The sequence below is a fragment of the Armigeres subalbatus genome, chromosome 1 (genome assembly GCF_024139115.2).
Source record: "Armigeres subalbatus isolate Guangzhou_Male chromosome 1, GZ_Asu_2, whole genome shotgun sequence".
In the NCBI taxonomy this organism is placed as follows: Eukaryota; Metazoa; Arthropoda; class Insecta; order Diptera; family Culicidae; genus Armigeres; species Armigeres subalbatus.
This window is the reverse complement of record NC_085139.1, coordinates 257,782,795-257,804,417: the sequence shown is the minus strand read 5'-3', so window position 1 is coordinate 257,804,417 and position 21,623 is coordinate 257,782,795. Positions and strand designations below refer to the sequence as shown.

The 21,623-nt window shown below is 41.2% G+C and overlaps 1 protein-coding gene across 4 annotated transcripts in view; it reads left to right on the top strand.

The window, feature by feature from the left end:
- Positions 1-21,263, top strand: part of LOC134206934 (anoctamin-5-like) — a 118,301-nt gene extending 97,038 nt beyond the window's left edge. For all 4 annotated transcript variants that reach the window (XM_062682678.1, XM_062682675.1, XM_062682677.1 and 1 more), the window contains 5 exons: positions 2,899-3,868; positions 3,929-4,161; positions 15,672-16,299; positions 16,369-16,574; positions 20,198-21,263. In XM_062682678.1, the coding sequence (XP_062538662.1) occupies positions 2,899-3,868; positions 3,929-4,161; positions 15,672-16,299; positions 16,369-16,574; positions 20,198-20,821 (2,661 nt within the window). In that variant the 3' untranslated portion in view covers positions 20,822-21,263. The remainder of the gene's footprint in view (positions 1-2,898; positions 3,869-3,928; positions 4,162-15,671; positions 16,300-16,368; positions 16,575-20,197) is intronic.
- The last annotated feature ends 360 nt before the right edge of the window (positions 21,264-21,623 follow it).

Sequence of the window (21,623 nt, the reverse complement as noted above, 5' to 3'; positions counted from 1 at the left end):
TACTCTTTATTTCTCCTCATTCTCGGGGTGCGTTCATAAGCCTGACACAACAGAAAGGAGGCTTCCGAGCCTCTTGAAAGGAGGCTTCCGAGCCTCTTGAAAGGAGGCTTCCGGAGCTTTTGAAATGAGGCTTTCCGGACCTCTTGAATGGAGGCTTCCGAGCCTCTTGCATGGAGGCTTCCGGGCCTTTGGAAAGGAGAGGCCTCTCGGGCCTCTTGAAAGGAGGCTTCTTGCAGCTCCTATTTCCGATGCAAGCATGTGATTCCGCTACCAACGGCAACTTTCTGCCGTCGCCAAGCGATTGTGACTTGCACTTTGAAGAAAATTCAACTCGACTATTTCATCGTTGACTAATTCACTGATCATGACATATATTCTTTGGTTGGCCAATTGATGGCCCGTGGTGCGCCAATCGGTTTTGTTCAATTTTGACGTTTGCTCACTATCGCCACCTAGATGAAGATTAGCCAAAGTCGATGTAAACAAAAGATGTCGTTAGTGTTTGTTGGACGATGGATTTCATCGAAAAATGTTCCATGTCTGTTATGTCTGTTTATCTGTGGCGTAACCTTATCTTGAAAAAAAAGGTGGTCCTAAAACCGACGGGGTTTCGTCCCAATGGTGCGCCTTTCCTATCACTAAATTCAACTACTGAATATTTCTGTGCAGCAACTACTATCGAATCTATGCCGCACCGCGTCATGTGCTCACTGTGGAAACTTGATTAATCTGAAGATTAGAACCAAGTACGTAAGTTGCTAGCATTTGATGTCTGTGCTTGTAATGCCTGAACGGGAGTTGTTGATTTACAGATTTCGAGAGTGCCTGACGAAATTCAATTTTTCATTGGTTTTGGGCTTTCAATCAGTAGTTTTAAATAGTTGTATGAAATTGAGAGTTCGCCATTCGACTAATATCAAAAAATCAATAATCGGATGGAAGACTGCTAAACTATGAACCCATACCCAACAAACAAATTAAATAAGCCAGTTTTTAGCTAAAGAAGCAAATTTTTAACGAAATAAGTGCTAATATTTGTTGTTATACTTCTTGACCACTTTTCTTTTTCCTGACCTCTTTTCTTCCGGGAGGACGTGATTCCACGTCAAAATTAGATTCTGAGAAAATTCCATATTCCGAAAAAGTTTCAAGGGCACAGCTCATAGAGGTAATAAAGTATAGAGGAAGATTGTCGCTGTCGTCACTGGCAAAACATCCTTCACTGGATGTGCACCCAACATGCTTGGAAACAAGAATAGAGGGGACCGCAGCGGCAATGCTCCTCCTCTATGGTTTATTACCTCTATTACACAGGTTGAGAAGATTTTTCTTTATTGTGATCTCCTTCCAGAAAGCGTAATCATTATGACGTCTTGAGTTTTCAAACCTGTACCAGTACTGTAATATTTGCTCTGTTCAATCCATAAATAACGACGAAGAGTCGGCTCAATGCCTGCACGTACGAGTGTTTATTTTTAGACCCTTCTTGTCCGGTTCATGCTTCCAACATATTGGAAGATCGTCGATCGACGTGGATAACAAACATAAACTAACAAGTTCAAATAACTTGATTCAATCAACCTACGAAAAAGTATATCACTATCTAATGCAGGGAAATTTTGCACATTCAAAATGTGACAGACCTTTTTCTACTATTAGGTGAAAATTGTCACCAACTGCCTCGAAATTCGTTGGATGAGCGAGCAGCGACAGCTGCCACGCGGAAGTATTTCGCAATAACCTAGAGCTGGGCTTTAATTGGATCACGAATTTAGTCACGCTAAAATGCGGGCCTAATTGTGAATTTGCTGCTAATGTAACACATGGTATATCGGTGAACGCAAGGTAGTTTGTTCGTCTCGAAAACCGATTACGGTGCGCCACTATACGGGACTAAATGTTTACAAACACAATCCTACTAACTAAATTCTTGTTTATTAGCGTTACACCACCGTAAACAGTGAAGATGATAACGTCGTCTCGGTGGTCAAGAACTGGCTAGCTTATGAAATTAGATGCTTCTCGGTATGAGGGGACCTATCAAGATTCAAGTTTACATTTTGATTGCATTTCCATTATATCCAACAAATGATGCAAACTACATGATGTACATTAAAGTTGTTGATTGAGCACATCCGCGTCCTTAGTTCTGGGAAATAACAAAGTATGCAAACTTTGATAAGTTGATTGTGATATAAATTATTTTGAATATATTCCGAAAGGAATATAAATCAAGGTAGACAAACTTTTCAAGGCAAGGCAAAAAGGGTAACTTCGAAGATGACATTCCGCAACTGAGACAGATTCCAAACAAAAATATATTTTTTGTTTCATCGGAGTTCAATACTATTCCGTATTAGAGACAGAACGGTTTTGATCTGGTTATTGTGTAAAGATGACGAGTTTATGCAAAACCCAAGCCCAATTATACTAAACCCGCATTGTTAATTGGGAGAAAACCGATAACGTGTGAATCACTCATTTCAATTTCGAAACGATAACTGATAAACCATGTATGTAATGATCATCGTCACCGGGATGCTTTGTGCTTAACAGTTGCGTGACAGATTTGTATAGAGAAGCCAGAGAGTCTGTTTTATAACTCGTGCCTTTTCCCAGTATTAATAACTCATCACTACGTATAGCAATCAATTCTGCGTGATTCATACCACTTTGTTAGTAGATAATAATATCTTCAAACCTTCTAAAAAATCATTTTCATAGATAGATATGCATCTAACCACCATATTGTACAGCAGAATATGTAACTATTTTCATAGTCTAGACTAACAACCACACATGACTCTAATTCTCATTGTACATTGCACCGGCAGCACTCTAAAAACAAGTATGCAACGATTCGACTCTAATTTTGATCTGTCTTCCCCCCTCTGTTAGACGTGGAATCGCTTCCAGGATGGCAAACGGGTCGTCGACTTTGTCCTGGCGTACAACGGCCAGGACCAGAGCGAGGAAATGGCACGCAAGCGGACCACCTTCCAGCAGAACCTGCAAGCCGAGGGGTTGGAAATCGAGGCGGAATGTTCACAGCGGATACACTTCATCAAAATCCACGTCCCCCAGGAGGTGGTGTCCCGCTACTGCGAGATTATGCGCATGCAGATGCCGACCGCCAAGCTGCCCGGCCAGGATAACATCGCTCCGAAGGATTTTAGCGTGAGCGGCCTGCTGGTGAAGCTCTTCCGGAGGCCTCTGTTCAGCTTCGTGATCATCGATCGGGACAAGTTCCGGAAGAAGGAGTACACGCTGCAGCACGAGTATACGCGCGACAAGGCGTATCTGTTTGACGACACTCAGCCGGAGTTCTTCACTCCGAGCATACGGATAGCGGTGGCACATTTTATCCTGGAGAGGACGTACTTCAACGTGGGGGAGGAAAACAAGTATGATATTGGGCTGCGGAAGTTGCTGAACGATAAGGTTTATCTGGATGCGTATCCGTTGCACGACGGAAACACGGACATGCCGGAGGTGGAGTGCCAACGGACGTTGCTGCTGCAAGAGTGGGCTTCCGTGGTTCGGTGGATTAAGCATCAACCGTTGGATCACATAAAGGAGTACTTTGGGGTGAAGGTTGCGATGTATTTCGCATGGCTTGGGTTCTATACGCACATGCTCATCTGGGCCTCGATAGTGGGTTTAATGTGTTTCTTCTACGGATTGCTGACATTCCGCAGCAATCGGATCAGTCAAGACATTTGCAACGATAACTCAACGATCATGTGTCCGCAGTGTGACGCCAAGTGTGACTACTGGCGGCTGAATGACACGTGCACAACCTCGCAACTTGCGCACATTTTTGACAACAATTTTACGATCGTGTTTGCGGTATTCATGTCGATCTGGGGTAGGTTATTGGTCTTCTCCAGTGGTATGAATTCTAAATAACGTAAGTTTTATGTTTTAGCAACTCTCTATCTGGAAATGTGGAAGCGATACTCGTCGGCCATTCAGCATCGATGGGGCATTACCAATTACTGCTCGCTGGCGGAACCTCCCCGACCGCAGTATCTGTCGCGGTTGAAGGACAGCAAGAAAACGATCTTCAACATCATCACAGGAACGCAGGAACCATCGCCGCCGTTCTGGTCGAAGAAGCTACCCAGCTTTCTGTACAGCTACTCCGTGATATTCCTATTCGTAAGTTTAATTGATAGTTGACTAAATTTACATAATGAAAAGTGAGATTTTGTGGAAACTCTTGGTTCAACGTAGACAAGCGTTAATTTTTATATTTGCTTGTTGTTCTTCTAGATGAGGATGATATAGTGTTGATTCTTACCCGCGAATGTTCAATAGTATTCTCTTAGTTTCCCGATTAAAGGAAGGGAAATCGTTCCGTTTATTTGCTTACTGATCTTTGGGTGGAAATTGGCTGCAGAGCGACCAGTCGTTTATGAATTGTTTACCACGGGTTGACAAAAGACACGCTGGTGCTTCCTTACCGTCGCCGCTGCCTGTATATAAAGAGGTAGAGTGTTCTTCGAGTGACTACGCAAGACCTACTGTGTAAAATTGCTTAATGTTTAGGCGAAACATGATTAAAACAGACCTTTTCACGTGTAGTCTGCCAGATGGTTCCCACGGACCACGATCCATACATGTAACGATCCACACAAATAAAATCGAAACTGACGCTTTCTTTTGTTTATCGGCTATAATATTTTATAAAGTTACGTTAAAACAAAGCGTGTCGATTAGGTATTATTCATTTCGTTCAAAATTAATCAAGATTAAAATTGAAACAGAATTCTATTCTGGAGTATTCCCGCCTTTCGTGGTAAAATTCTGTCCATGAGGTGAGTAGAATCCGGTTCAGAATTTGAGCAGAGTACGGTTAAGGAATTCAACAGAATTCTATTCTTTTCAGGGTTCGAGCGGAATCGATGCCTTCTTTACCTTAACAGTATGATGCGGGGCGTTGTTATATGAGCAATACCCGTTATTGCACAGAAAAGTTATAGCCTATTCATATTAAGCCATTTATAATATATGTAATGTGACCAGATGAATTTTATATGAGCGCGAATTTTATATCAACGCTACATTTTTTAGTTTTGACCAAGGCTTAGTTTGCTAATTGTTCGTTAAACGGCAAATCATTTTAGGAGTCAAAGCTTTCTTCAAACGTTGAATGTAGCTGTTGTCCGATAATTGCAAAACTGTTGCAACTTTCGAATTGCAGTTAAAAAGCATTGCAGTTAAATGACTTTCAGCTGTTGATCGTCTAGTGTATAGAATATTGTTAGAATATTATTTTTTTGTAGCGATAGAAGCAATGATATCGAATCTCGAAAATTATTTTCCGAATAACCTAAATAACTCTTTCTAAAATACCTAACAAAAGTAGATACTGTGATTATGAATTAATTAGATCATATTTACTTTACAAAACGTAAGTCTTGGACAAAATTATAAATCTAAATATTTCTTTTAAAATACTGAGTAATAGCTAATAATGCATTCTATTTTCTGTATTTCGCGGAACATTATCAAGAAATAAGTTGAATGCGGGTCGTTTCGCGGGAAGCTTTTTAGCGCGGGACAAATAGTGGAAATGCGGGACTGTATGGTCACATTAAATATATGATAATGAATAACTTGATGCCAATCCACATGTATTTAATTTTCTTTCTCCACTTTAGTACAATATTTTTTAAGATAAATGACGTAATCTGATTAAGCTATTACGCTGGAATAAACGTACCTTCACGCGATGCGTAACGAAGTAAATTTGCTCATGTTGTCAGGCTCAAACTGCCACACTGAAGCTGACAATATAACATCCCTAACCCGGCGACCCGTGCCGAGAGGTGCAGAGGAACTGTTTGAGCCTGTGGACAGTAGTCGTGGTAGTCGTCCACGGCGTGAGTGGTCAAACGTACGAGTGAGCATCCAACTAAGCTTCACATGGTCGAGTGATCAGTTGCGTTATTGCTTGACAGCAGGGTAGCAATGGGTGGTACCCACACACCTTACATGAGCGGTCAGGGTACCAAGCTGCCGTCACCTCACCTCTGGCGTGGCAGCCAGGAGTGGTGCATGAGAAAGTGTCGCTGTTTCCGCAGGGAAGTGAAAGAGTATTGAGGATATTAGAAATAATGCCATCGAGGAATATGTGGGCTTCTCATGATTCAAAGAGATGCCTGTTCATAATTCGAACAGAATCTTGTTCAGGATTCGAGCAGAACCATGCTCCTAGTAGCAGAGTCTTGTTTAGAATACGTCCAAAATTCTGTAGAATATCCGAGTAGCATCTTGTCAAGTATTTGAGAAGAATCATGTTCAGGATTCGAACAGAGCTCTGCGCGCAGGTTTCGAATTCTATCCTATGAAGGCTTTGAACAGAATCTGGTCAAGGTTTCGAAAGGTTGCTTTCTGATTCAAGAATAATTTTGTTCAGAATTCGAGCAGACCTTGTTTAAGGCTTGAGCAGTATGCTGTTCAGTGATGGGAAATGTCGTTTCGACGTCATGGGTTTTTTTTTTCACTAATTGTGTTTTTTTTAGGATAAATATGTAGCCCCTAAAGGATACTTAAACATTTTCTGATAAGTCATTTTGTTCAACTTTCCCAGCGAAAAGTTCTATCTTTTCATTTATATAAACACAGCTGATCCCAAGACGAATCGATTAGTGAGGAAACTCATTTTTATATAGAGAGATGATCAATTTAGGCGAACGACACTTTCGACCGAATGTCCATTTCGGCCAAATGGCCCTTTCGACCAAACGACTATTTCGGCCACGATTTTCCACGATTCACGATTTTTTCAGCCAAAGGAACTGTTCAACCAAATGATATTCTCGGCCAAATAACTTAAGGCTAGATATCCTAGCAAAGTCTGAAAACATAATGAGACCATATAGAAAACATATTTTAATTTTGACATCAAATTGATTCATAATTTGTTTTCAAATATGTATAAATCATCATGATTGATTACATATTTTGATCTCATTTATCTGTAGATTGCATGATATGATATTAAACCGTGTATTTATTTTGTTATCGGAAAACAATATCGAAATTAGTTTTCGATTTGCTCTCATCGACAGCAGGAATAGTTTTTGATTGGATGTCACAGTAAGATATTTCAGCTATTACGTTTTGTTATTTTAACCGTTAAAACGACCAAAAGGATATAAAATTAAGTAAACATAATCGATGATTTCACAACATTAAAACAAGTTATCAATATGCTCTTAAGCTTTGCTCGGGTAGGTTTCTACTAAATAGTCTTTTCGGTAAAACGACATATTCGGCCTAATAACTTTCAGCCTTGTGGCTTTCTTCCGAACGACTATTTTCTTACTATATCTGAAACTCGATTATGCATATGCACAACATGTGATAGATTTAGTTCGCAAAAGGTATTGGAGGGTAACCGCCCCTTCGGTGGGCTTTGATCCCACGACCCCAGTACGCTAGACAGGTGCTTTCCCTACTAAGCTACGAGGGACCTCCGTCGTCCTCCGCAGCAGTTCAAAAATACAATTTCAATTAGTTTTTTTTATTTCAACGGAACCCTTTTGCAATTTTCACGCTTAATATTTACGGAGAGCCCTTCAAAATATTAACAAGCTATTGTATGGAATTTTCATGGAAAAGTCTCTGGAGATTCAACGTGATGTTGTAAAGATCTATCAGGAAATGATACGGAAATTGCACTGAATCTTCGAAGTTTCCACTGAAAATTTGAATCGGCGTGGAAAATTATAGATCAGCGGCGTGACAAATTTTAAACGGCGGCGCGCCGATGCAAAAATGTCGGCGGCGGCGGCGTGCCAAAAACTGTCGGCGGCGGCAGCGTGGCGCGGCGACGCACACCTCTATTCCTGGTCAGGATTCGAACATAATCATGTTCAGAATTCGAACAGAATCCTTTTCAGGATTCGAAAAGACTCCCTTTAAGGATTCGAACAGAGTCAGTGTTGATAAAATCATGCTGCGCCGAAGCCTCATACGCGAGCTGAGTCGCTTGCGATTCGGCATGGAGAGCATCGCGCATGAGTTTTTCACGCAGAATCGTATTGTTTCGCTCGTTTCGCTTTCGCTGAAAAATGATTTCGCTCCAAAAATGTTTACGTATGGATTTATTATCTATTGTTTTAAGTAAATAAAGTTATTCCGATGAATTAAACGAAGAAGAACACGCAATAATCACGTAATGATGCAAATCGCTAGTCGAATCATGGACGATTCTCTGGACCAAGAGATGAGATTTGAGAATTTGATTTTTTTCCAACATTGTTCCGGATTCGAATAGCATCCTGTTTAGGATTTGAGCAGAATCCTTTTTTAAAATTTGAGCAGAATCCTGTTCAGGATTCAAGCAGAACCCTCTTCAGGATTCGAGCAGAACCCTCTTCAGGATACGAGCAGAACCCTGTTCAAGATTCAAACAGAACCCTGTTCAAGATTCGAACAGAATCCTGTTCAAGATTCGAACAGAATCTTGTTCAAGATTCGAACAGAATCCTGTTCAGGATTCGAACAAAACTTATAATTTGTGCCGTAACAATATTTCAATTTACAAAACATATCGTTTCGGCATAATGTTTAAATCGGTTGCCACTGCTCAATAAATAATATTGCTTTTTATCACAATTTGCTTGTTTATAAATTAACCACCAATTCATGCCCTAAAGGACGCCTTTCCAACAGGCAACATGCTACACGCAAATGAAATTACTCTTATTATCTCTGTTTACTAACATTCGCCATGCGCTGTAGGTTGTCTCTCCAGCGGGCGGCATACTAAACACGGAGACAGCTATCTCTTATTCTCTCTGTTTACATATCGTTTGACAAAACATACTCGATTGAGCTAGTACGGCACCATTCGAAATCTTGTACTGCAAATGAACGAAATACATAATGCTGCAGTTTTCTCGAAACGAATGCAAAAACGTACGAATCGAGTGATTCGATTCGATATGCGCAATGTCACCACTGTTCAGGATTCGAACAGCATCCTGTTCAAGATTCGAACAGAATCCTGTTCAGGATTCGAACAGAAGGATCAGGATCGAGTAGAATGATTTTGTGCACGATTTGAACAAAATCCTGTTCAAATCTGAAGCAAAATCTTTATAAGTATTCAAGTAGAATGCTCTTCAAAATTCGAGTAGAATTCTGTTTATGATTCTAGCAAAATTCTATTCTATTCTGAAAGAACCTTGGGTTTGGGCATAACCCTGTTCAGTCGCTCAAAAAAAATGATTCCATCGTTGTAAGATGCGGTCTTTGTCACAGAGAAGATTAATCGGTAGTGCGCGTCAATAAGTTCCAAGTCCTAAGTTTGGTCGGGATAAATGTACACCGCATAGATAAGCAGTTTACGACCTTCTTGCCTAATAGCTACCCAAACGAATCATCTTCGATTGCTTGTCATGGTGTGCCTGTGGCCGTTATTAACGAAAAAAAATGTCCATCCATGCTGAACTCGCCTTTCGAAAGATATAATATCCAGGCGTCTGCTATGAAAATTTCAAAATATTTTATCTAGGCAATCGAAAGTTATAGTAGTTACAAATTTAATGATTTTCGCGTTCGATATTTCACTAATATGCAACCAGAATCTATGACAAAAGGTCGAAAGGACAAAAGGTCGAAAGACAAAAGGTCGAAAAGACAAAAGGTCGAAAGGACAAAACGTCGAAAGGGACAGAAGGTCGAAAGGACAAAAGGTCGAAAGGACAAAAGGTTGAAAGGCACAAAAGGTCGAAAGGGACAAAAGGTCGAAAGGGACAAAAGGTCGAAAAGGACAGAAGGTCGAAAGGGACAAAAGGTCGAAAAGAACAAACAGGTCGAAAAGGACAAAAGGTCAACCAAGAACAAGTTGATAACAAGTTTTGTGTATTAGCAGAAATTACACACTCAACTCATTAATCAATGTTGAAGAATGAGCAATTTTCAAAGAAGGAGTTATGACTATGAAACAAAATTATGAATATCTAGATAGTTCTGTTAGTGATAAAAAAGATTGTTGAATTAGGAAAGGAATAAAACCTGTATTGCGAGAGACAGAGTTGTCCTATAAAGATGGCAATAAAAAATTGCTCTCTTATTTTTCACTATTTTTCACAATTAAATAAAATTCATTTAATGTGTGCAAATAATGGATGGTTTTCTAGGTTTTCTTAATGTCTTCTTTGATCTGTTAAAATAGTGCACGCTTCAGTTACGCAGACGCGTGCATTAAAAATACACTTGCGTGTAATACACGCCGGTGTATTTGATGTGCGGCGTTCGCCATTTTGTCAAATCGAAGTAACATTTAGAACTCAAATATCCATCTATTAGTTGTACTCACTGAATGAATTTTATTTTTATTTTTTACTAGCAGACCCGTCGAACTTCGAACATAAAATTGATTTATTCTCTGATTAGATCTCAAGTAATGAAGGAAAATTTCATTTGTATGGAAACCCCCCTTTCCAAAGCGGGGAGAGGTCTCGAACCATCTTAAGAACCATCCCCTTCCCCAAAATCTTCCTCATACAAATTTTCACGCCGATGGATTCAGTAGTTTCCTTGTCTATAAGGTTCAGACGGACAGAAATGTATTTTCATGTATATAGATTAATAATTGTTATAAATTGTGAAAATAAAAGACCACATTTTTTGCCAACTATGTAGGTCAACTCTGGTGCAAGATTGATTCTCTCCGTTTCAGTTTCTTGTCTATTTCGACCTTTTGTCCCTTTCGCCTTTTGATCTCATTGATATTTTTTTCTTTCGACCTTTTGTCCCGTTCGACGTTTTGTCCTTTCGACCTTTTGTCCAATTCGACGTTTTGTCCTTTCGACCTTTTGTCCCTTTCGACCTTTTGTCCTTTTCGACCTTTTGTCCCTTCGACCTTTTGTCTTTCGACGTTTTGTCTTTCGACCTTTTGTCCTTTCGACCTTTTGTCCTTTCGACCTTTTGTCTTTCGACCTTTTGTCCCTAACCCGTGCAACCATATATATACCGTGAATTTTCTCCTGATTACATCTAAATAAATTATCATCAAATATGCAATTTGCAACCTCAATCAACTATAACCTTAAAGTCCCAGCTTAAACCTATTCTATGAATAATAGCAAAAAATAGCAAAGGATGTCAAAGATAACATTGTTCTAATATCATTGGCAAACAATACAACCACAATACAGTATTCAAATTACAGAACTATTTCACTTCAATCTCCTAATCATACCAAAGTGTGAATATTGTCTATCATAGACAAGTAACTACACTCTGTATGGTGATTCTGCTTTTATAAATATGATAATAGTTAGTAACATAGAATACCGCGCTGAAACAATTTTGTCTTTTATGGGTTCTGGGTAGTTAGTAAGACTAGAAACCAACACTTAAACAACAATGTGCATCATTTGTTGTTTGTTATACAACCATCATCCAGTTTGATTCAAGCAGTGGACGAAAACGAGTTCCATTTGAAAAAAAAATGGGAAAGACTAGATCACACGAGGAAAACCGCCTTTTCCGAGAACGGTACACGGAAAAAGCATATAATATATGCACCACTTCGGAACGTCTCAACAATTTAACTGACTTGCTGAACTACGATGCATTTACTTCACACTCAGTTTTAAATTTTGCACCTCGGCAAAAATCTGCACAGCCGTCTGCCCAGCAAAATAAAAACTGATATCCCGGCAAAAATGAAGTTTGTAAGCTGATTTTCTGCAAATTATTTGCTGATTTTCAGCAATTTTGACAGAAATCTCGGCAAAAAACATGTTTGCTGGGGCACGGCTGTGCGAAACTCGGTAAAAGTTTAACATTTTGCTGGGATCCCGGTAAAAAAAATTAAGTTTGTTCATAAATTAACTGACACAGGGAATACTAATATCCGACTTAGTATTAGAAGAGGGAAACCATCGCCTTTTCATAAAGCTAGGACGCAATGAGAAAACAGAACTGTGCAATAAAAATTCTATTCGACTAAATGCTGATGTCATATTAGAAATTTGGAGACAGTACTCGTCGATAACAAATCCTTCCGCACGCGATGGCATATGAGCAAGTCAAACCACCTTCCTTTTGCCAGTGGAGATATATCAGCTTCCACACTGATATTCTTCCCTCCGCCTTCATACGGGAGCTTGGCAGAAGGAAGGTCGTGTGATATGTGCCATCACAAATATTGCCCTCCGCTCGCTTTCAAATCGACTTCTATAAAAACATTCTTCATGCCTGCCGTATCCTAACGGAACTATCAATTCTATACTTTCGCCTCTAATTCTATCATGAACATGTACGTCCAAGTTTGGAAGATGATATTAGCATTTCCATATCATTGTCAGTGTTGGTAAAAACTCAAAATCTCAAAACTCATGGATGATTCAAATCAAGCGTGAGTTGAAACGAACCCAACTCAGCACCTAAAAACTCATGGATGAGTTGAATCATCCATTTGAATCATCGTAGGTTTTCTTTTGTTCTCCTTCGTTAGAGACATTGAATAATTGTTTGTCGCATAAAATATTAGACACTCTTTTATGTATAAGCAATAAATTGCCCCAAAATTGATTTCAAATACGTTTTTTAACAGCAAATGAGCGAAATGATGCGTTTTAGCATGAAAAATTCAAGCGTGATGCATTCCTTTAAAATCGCAGACGATTTCGTTCGCACGGGAGCACTCGTTGATTGAGATTTATGAGTGATTTTACCAACACTGATCATTGTAAATCAATTTTCATATGGTTTCAAGACTTTTTTGAAAAATCGCGTAAAAAATTAGGTCCGCTTAAAACAAACCGCGTGAATCCCAAAATCCGCGTAAAAAAAATGGCACATAAAAAGCGACCCGCGTAAAAAGCGACCCCAGTATATTCGGATGACTTTAACGAAGAAGAACACGCATAAATCACGCAATGATGCAAATCGCAGGTCAAATCATGGTCGATTCTCTGGGCCATGAGATGAGATTTGAGAATTAGATTTTTTACCAACACTGTTCCAGGATAATCTGTTCGAGCATAATCCTGTTTAGGATTCGAGCAGAATCCTGTTCAGGATGCGAGCAGAATCGTGTTCAGTATGCGAGCAGAATCCTGTTCAGGATTCGAGTAGAATTTTGTTCAGGGTTCGAGCAGAATCCTTTTCAGGATTCGAGCAGAACCGTGTTCAGGATTCGAGCAGAACTCTGTTCAGGATTCGAGCAGATTCTATTTATGATTCGAGTAGAATTCTGTTCGGGATTCAAACAGAATCCTGTTCAGGATTCAACAGAAACGAATGCAAAAACGTATGAATCGAGTGATACGAGTCGAGATGGGCAATGTTTACCACCACTGCTCAGGATTCGAACAGAATCCTGTTCACGATTCGAACAGAAGGATCAGGATCGAGACTCGATCATCGAGTAGAATGATTTTGTGCACGATTTGAACAAAATCCTGTTCAAATCTCAAGCAAAATCCCCTGTTATGGTGGAATTGTCTCGAAAATTCCAGGCGTTTGCTGATTTTTCAGATTTTCAGATTTTAGGATGCTCCAGATTTTATACAATTTGTGATATCCCATTTTTCCCATATTCAAATCCTTTCGATTCATATCAATGTCATAACCCGAATATTTTCAGATATTTTTGATTCCGATTTTATTTATTTATTATCAGACTAAGGCCGGAGTGGCATGCAACGCATAAACATTTGGTCCATTCAGCTCGGTCTATGGCTGTACGTAACTAACCACGCACTCTGCGGGGGGTCCGCAAATCGTCCTCCACCTAATCGGATCGCCTTGGTCGCTGTGCACCTCGCCTTCTTGTTCCCGTCGGATCGTTGTCGAGAACTATTTTCACCAGATTACTGTCCGACATTCTGGCTACGTCCCGGCCCACAGCAGTCTTCCGATTTTCGCGGTAATAACGATGGATGGTTCTCCCAACAGCTGATGCAACTCGTGGTTCATTCGCCTCCTCTACGTACCGTCCGCCATCTGCACCCCACCATAGATGGTATGCAGCACTTTCCTTTCGAAAACTCCCAGCGCGCGTTTGTCCTCCACGAGTATCGTTCAGGTCTCGTGTCCGTAGAGAACTACCGGTCTAATAAGCGTTTTGTAGATAGTCAGTTTGGTATGGCGGCGAACTCTATTTGATCGAAGCATCTTGCGGAGTCCAAAGTACGTGCGATTTCCTGCCATGATGTGTCTCTGAATTTCTCTGCTGGTATCGTTATCAGAGACCAGTGAGCCCAAGTACACGAATTCTTCAACCACCTCGATTTCGTCACCACCAATGCAAACTCGTGGTGACTGGCTTACGGTTGTCCTCTCTTAAACCTCTTCCTATAATGTACTTTGTCTTCGACGTGTTGATGACTAGTCCAATCCATTTAGCTTCGCTTTTCAGTCTGATGTAGGCTTCCTCCATCCTCTCAAAGTTATGTGCCATAATATATATGTCGTCGGCGACACCAAATAACTGGTCGGACTTCGTGAAAATCGTACCACCACCGTACCAATCCCTGCCCTTCGTATTACTCCCTCCAAAGCGGTGTTGAATAGCAGACACGAAAATCATCACCTTGCCGTAACGCTCTGTGCGTTCCGAAGGGACTCGAGAATGCCCCTGAAACTCGAACTACGCACATCACCCGATCCATCGTCGCCTTGATCAACCGTATCAATTTATCCGGAAATCCGTTTTCGTGCATTAGCTGGTCCCGATCGATTGTATCATATGCGGCTTTGAAGTCGATAAATAGATGTGTGGGCACGTTGTATTCGTGGCATTTTTTCTATACCTGACATACGGAGAGCACCTGATCTGTAGTAGAGCATTCACCCATAAATCCCGCTCGGTACTGCCCCACGAACTTCTCTCGCAATTGGTGTTAGTCGGCGGCATAAAATTTGGGAAAGCACCTTGTAGGCGGCGTTCAGCAATGTGATTGCGCAGTAGTTGCTACAATCCAGCACGACATCCTCCATTGACGCTTGCGGAAGAACCTCATCCTCCCAAACCTTGGTGATTACCCAGTGCAGTGCTCTAGTCAGTGCCGCACCACCGTATTTAAACAGCTCTCTTGGTAGATGGTCAACTCCAGGGGCTTTGTTGTTTTTCAGCCGGCCGTTCTCCTCCTGGATTTCCTGCATATAGTAAGGAGGCAGCAAGGAAAAATCCCCTCTTCACTGAGGAGATGATGGTAGCAAGAAGGTTGAGGAATTACGACGACGCTTAGTCGCCACCGGTGAACTGCAGTTTTACGCATAATTGTCCCATGTTACCTTTGATGGAAAAATCCAAACTCGAGACAGGGACAATTATGCGTAGAACCGCAGTGTAGGTCCTAAGTCGAATAGTGTCGTGCAGGTTGTCCACAAGTTTAGATGATGAAGTTCGCTGGGAGGAGGATCTACCCTGGAGGGAGGTCGTAAATCCCAAGAAGGAAAAGGCTGGAGTGAAGAAAAGCGCAACATAAACTAAAGTGACTACCCTTTTCTCTCTATAATAATTCGCGGATATCTGTTAATATATTTTGAATTATTAGACTTTCATCAAAGTCCAAGTAAAACTTGGATATGTGTAAGATTGTGAAAAAATCAGTAAAGATCCTTGAATGTTAGTTAGAATCTCTGAAGGAATTTTATATTGTCGCATTTAATGAAGGCATTTTCTCTTCCAGATCTCCCTCGCCATTGCGGCCGTGTTCGGCATCGTCATCTACCGGATGTCGCTGATGACATCGCGCAACATCTACGGCGACCCGGACGCCGTATCGACCAAACTGTTGCTCCTGCCGGCGACGGCCGCCATCATCAATCTGATCGTGTCGACGATCCTCAACTTCGCGTACGACTACGTGGCCGTGTACATGACCGACATCGAGTACCGGCGGACCCAGAGCGAGTACAACGAAAGCCTGAACCTCAAGATCTACCTCTTCCAGTTCATCAACTACTACAGTTCGATATTCTACATCGCGTTCGTGAAGGGTAAGTTCCCCGGCTATCCGGCCAAGTACAACCGGATTATGACGCTGCGCCAGGAGGAGTGCAGCCCGGGTGGGTGCCTAATGGAGCTGTGCATCCAGCTGGCCATCATCATGATCGGCAAGCAGATCATTTCGTTGATCCTGGAGATTTTGATTCCGTTCCTGTTGCAAAAGTTCCGCGAGTTCCGGAGCGTGCTGGGCATCGAGGGGGAGGAGTCGGAGAACGGGGAGAAGCTGATCTGCTGCAACCAGTGGACCAAAGATTTTACGCTGATCAGCTGGACCGATCGGAGTTTGTTCGAGGAGTATCTGAAGATGAGTAAGTTGACTTTGTAAGTCGGTTTTGGGGGTTAAGAAGTTGATTCGAATTTGTGTTTCGAAATTTCAGTCATTCAGTACGGATTCATTACGATCTTCGTGGTGGCCTTCCCACTGGGTCCGTTGTTCGCACTGTTGAACAATGTATTCGAGACGCGACTGGATGCGAAGAAGTTTTTGCTCTACTACAAACGAGCTGTTCCGCAACGTGTTCGGAACATCGGTATGTGGTACAATGTGATGCACGTGCTCGGGAAAGTGGCGGTGATATCTAGCGTAAGTAGTTCTCTACGGTGCTTTCCATTCTTCTTCCAATGCACTCTTCAATTTTTCATTAACTTTGGTAGCTCGTACGTACTTTCAAACTCTTCGTCCTTATTACATTGCGCTTCTGAATCAACTCTCCATCTTTTTGCTTCTTCATAGCTCTTTTTTTAAGTTGTGCTCTCAGTCCTTTCACTGCGCTTTCTTTCTGTTCAATTTTTTATTGCGCTCCATGACATTCTTTCACTGCATTCCGCATTCGTTTCCACTGCATTTTCTTTTATGCACTCTTCATTCTCCTTTCATGTTGTAATTTGTACTTACGTTCGTTATTTAAGACCCCTGCGCAATGTAGCGGAACGGCGACGGAAACGGCATTGTCAAATCTTTAACCCATATATATTCTGTCAAATCTTGCCGTCTCGCTGAATTGCGTCTGAGGCTTTACCTCCCATTGAAATGTTCGTCATTCCTTCATTGCGCTCTCATCGCCTTTTGTCTATTGCAGTGTCTGAAACTTCTTCCATTATGTATGCTTCTGTCATTACACTCTCAAACTACCTTCGACTGCGTTATTCAAATAATCGGTTTAGGGTCATTTGGCCGAATGCCGTTTGGCCGAATGTCGTTTGGCCGAATGCAATTTGGCCGAAAGGGTCATTTGGCCGAACGCCATTTGGTCGAATGCCGTTTGGCCGAATAGTTGAAATACGCCTTTTTACGAAGTGAGAAGTGAGTAGTGAGAAGCAAGAAAGAAGAAGGATGAAGGAAGAAAGAAGAAGGTAGAAATAAGAAGAAAGAAGGAAAAACGAAGAAAGAAGAAGGAATAAGGAAGTAGAAAGAAGGAAGAAGGAAGAAGGACGAAGGAAGGAGGAAGAAGGAAGAAGGACGAAGGAAGGAGGAAGAAAGAAGAGGAAAGAAGGACAAAAAAAGCAGAAAGAAGGTAGAAAACAGACGGAAGAAAGCAGAAGAAAGGAGGAAGAAGGAAGAAGAAAGAAGGAAGAAGAAAGAAGAAAGAAGGAAGAAATAAGGAGAAAGGAGGAAGAAAAAACGAAGAAAGAAAAAGGAAGATGGAAGACGAAAGAAGAAAGAAGGAAGAAGGAAGAAGGAAGACGGAAGAAGGAAGAAGGAAGATGAAAGAAGGAAGAAGGAAGAAAGAAGAAGGAATAAAAAAGACGGAAGAGAGCAGCAGAAAAGGAGGAAGAAGGAAAAAGAAAGAAGAAAGAAGGAAGAAGGAAGAAGGAAGAAATAAGAAGGAAGAAGGAAGAAAAAAACGAAGAAAGAAGAAGGAAGACGGAAGACGAAAGAAGAAAGAAGGAAGAAGGAAGAAGGAATAAGGAAGAAGGAAGAAGGAAGAAATAAGAAGGAAGATGAAAGAAGGAAGAAGGAAGCAGGAAGAAGAAATAAGGAAGAAGGAAGACGAGAGAAGGAAGACGAGAGAAGGAAGAAGGAAGACGAAAGAAGGATAAAGGAATGAGGAAGAAGGAAGAGGAAGGAAGAAAAACTAAGGAAGAAAGAAGAGGAAAGAAGGACGAAGAAAGTAGAAAGAAGGAAAACGAAGAAATAAGAAGGAAGAAGAAACAAGGAAGAAGGAAGAAGAAAGAAGGAGAAGGAAGAAAGAAGAAGGAATAAGGAAAAAGGAAGAAGGGAGAAGAAAGAAGGAAGAAGGAAGAAGGAAGAAGGAAGAATGAAGTAGGAAGAAGAAAAAAAGTAAGAAGGAAGAAGGAAAACGAAGAAAGAAGAAAGAAGAAGGAAAAAGGAAGAAGAAAGAAGGAAGAAGAAAAAAGGAAGAAGGAAGAAGAAAAAAGGGAGAAGGAAGAAGGAAGTAGGAAGAAGGAAGAGGGAAGAAGGACGAAGGAAAGACTAAGGAAGAAAGAAGAGGAAAGAAGTACGAAGAAAGCAGAAAGAAGGAAGAAGGGAGAAGGAAGAAGGAAGAAGGAAGAAAGAAGATGGAAGAAAGAAGAAGGAAGAAATAAGAAAGAAGAAGGAAGAAAGAAGAAGGAAGAAGGAAGAAGGAAGAAGAAAGAAGGAAAAAGGAATGAGGAGGAAGGAAGAAAGAAGAAGGAAGTAGGAAGAAGAACTACTCGTAAACTGAGGTCATTTTTTTTAACTATTCGGCCAAACGGCATTCGGCCAAACGACCCGTTCGGCCAAACGGCGTTCGGCCAAATGGCGTTCGGCCAAACGACATTCGGCCAAACGGCATTCGGCCAAATGGCCTGACACCAAATAATCATGTTTTTATCCTTCTTCAATTGTACTCTTAGGGACTTCCAATTGCGCTCCCGTCTTTCTCCCATTGAAACATCTGTTTTTGTTTTATCCTTTCACCTCTGTGCCCTTTTCCATTGTGCTTTCCATCCTTCTCTCAAGTCCCATTTTGTTTTCTTTTTCGCAATAACGTCCCACGTCTTCCTTTCATTAAAACGCCCGTACTTCGTTTATCGCACGCTGCGTCTCTCATTTTTTTTTCATTGGGGCTCACGATCTTCCACTGCGCCTTCATTCTTTCCGTATTTTTGTTGTTACAATCTCCGCCCATATTTCATTGCGCTCTCTATCCTTCTCTCATTGCACTTTTTGACCTTTTCTAAGACCTTCTTCCAATGCACTTCGCGTCTTTTTTCCACTGCGCTCTCCATTCTTCTACCACGTTAAAATTAGCTCTTTTCCAATCGCACTCCCCGTATGTTCTTTTTTATTTGCATGTTCCGTCTCTCTGTCCTTCTTTCATTGTACGTCACGATCTTCTTCTGCATTTTTATTCTCTCCGTTCCTTTTCTATTTCTATCTCCAGCTTATTTTTTCATTGTGTTCTTCGCCCTTCCATTATTGCACTGTTCGATATTTTACCGTGTTCTCCCTCTTTCCTTTTTAAACGCGCTCTTCGCCCTTTTTTCATTGCACTTTTTGTTCTTTCTCTTCCACTTCTTCGTCTCACTGTGCTTCTTCTGTTACCTTATTTTTTAGGTACACTTTCACTCCATTCACTCTCCAATATTTTATTGCACTCTTCAAACTCGTTGCAATGCACTTCGTATTATCTTTCCTCTACGCTTTCTTCAATTTATCTCACCAACCTTCATCCCATTTAGTACTTTTTCAATAGTGATCCCAGTCTTTCTTCCACTCAAATATGCGTTCTCTTTTATTGCACTCTTCATCTCTCCGTCTATTCTTAAATGCACCTCACAATCTTCTTCCAATGCGCTTCCATTCTCTCCGAGCTTCTTTCATTGCGCTCTCTGTCCTTTCATTGTTCTTTTTTCTTCTTCTGCGTTCTCCATCTCAACATGCTTTTTCCATCGCGAACTCTATCTTCTTCTGCCTTCTTTAATTTCTTTTCCCCGACCTTCCTCGCTACAGTTCCGACCAGTTTCCGACGTTCTACCACTCCATCTTTTCCTACTTCATTTATTACACTCTTCATCTTTCTTTTATTGCGCTTTCTGTTATTTTCAAATGTATTTAACCTCCGCACTTATTCTCTCCGCTTTCTATTTCTTCATCCTTCTTCCATTGCATCGTTCTTTCTTCTAATCTTTTTCCATATTCTTTCATTCTATTATTTTAGTTATCATATAAAAAATACAAATTTAGATTTTTCTTTTTCGAAAACTATCTCCCTATTACAGGCATTCATCATCGCATTCTCATCTAACTTCATCCCCCGGCTGGTCTACATGTACGTGGTCAGCCAGGACCGAACCGACCGAGGCTACCTGAACCACACGCTGGCCTACTTCAATGTTAGCGATTTCGAACCCGGTGTGGCCCCGCTCGCATCCAAGTTCGAAAATGTCACCGTGTGTCGCTACCACGAGTACCGGAATCCGCCCGGCATGGACCGGCCCTACAAGCGCCCGCTCATCTACTGGCACATCCTCGCTATCCGGTTGGCCTTCGTCGTCATCTACCAGAACGTGGTCAGCTTCGTGCAGATTGTGGTGGCGTGGGCCATTCCGGACACCCCCGGGCGGCTGCAGGATCAGATCAAGCGGGAACAGTACCTAACCAATGAGTTCATCATCCAGCAGGAGAAAGTTAAGACTCGCGAACGGAAGGGTGGCCGAAATTCGCAGAGGCGGCGCAACGGGACGCTGTCGCGGCAGCAGAGCAGCTTGGACGAATACGGTACGGTAAGTGTGACGGAGGAGGAAGGCGAAGATGAGAACTTCGTCAGGCGAAGGCCGAACGGGAACGATCCGTACAATCCCGAACGCTTCCAGGAGTGTGAGATTGTGACGTCGAGAGTTTGAGACCCTGGGGCTCGAAATAAAAAAACAAACAGTGACCAACCCAGTCGATTGACTATACGGTTCAAACGTTACCTATTATTCTATTTTCGAAATATCTTTACACAAACGCCGTGGACCGTACTGACCGAATGCCTATTTCATGTTTTCAATGGCATTTCGTTTTGCGAAGCTTTACAATAATGTTAAAATTTATGAGACGCAACCATGGGACGTCAATTTATGCGCAAAAGTAAAATTGTAGCTAATAATAAGATTAGGTAGCTATCATGCGAATTAATTGTGGGTGTAGCTTTTTCTTTCAACTGAAGGAATTATTATTGCATAAAGATCAACAAGAGGAACAAACCTACCAACACAGCACTTATTTATTACACTAGGAAATCAAACCAATAAACTATATTTTCAATTTTACATTCTCGAAAAAGAATAGTTGAGGAGAAAATTCAATCTTTTTTTAGAATGAAAGAAATCCTTTTGACGAAACAAAAAAAGGAAGACAACGAAAAGAAGAAAATATGGAGGCAGGGAGGACACCAAAAATCTAATTCTGACATAATTCGCTTTCAAATACAGATAGATAAGTTTCATATATTCTAAATCAAGGCCAGCACTTTTCTAACAGGTTTTAATTGATAAGAAAATTATTTTGAGCTTTTTAGTGGAATGTCTTCACTTGTCATAAGACGAGTTAATACAATCCCATTGAATTCCACCACTTAATTGTATCTTGACAGATACGTATTTCGACCTCAACAGTAAGGCCGTCTTCAGTGTCTTGTACTTGACTCGACTTCGAAAGTCG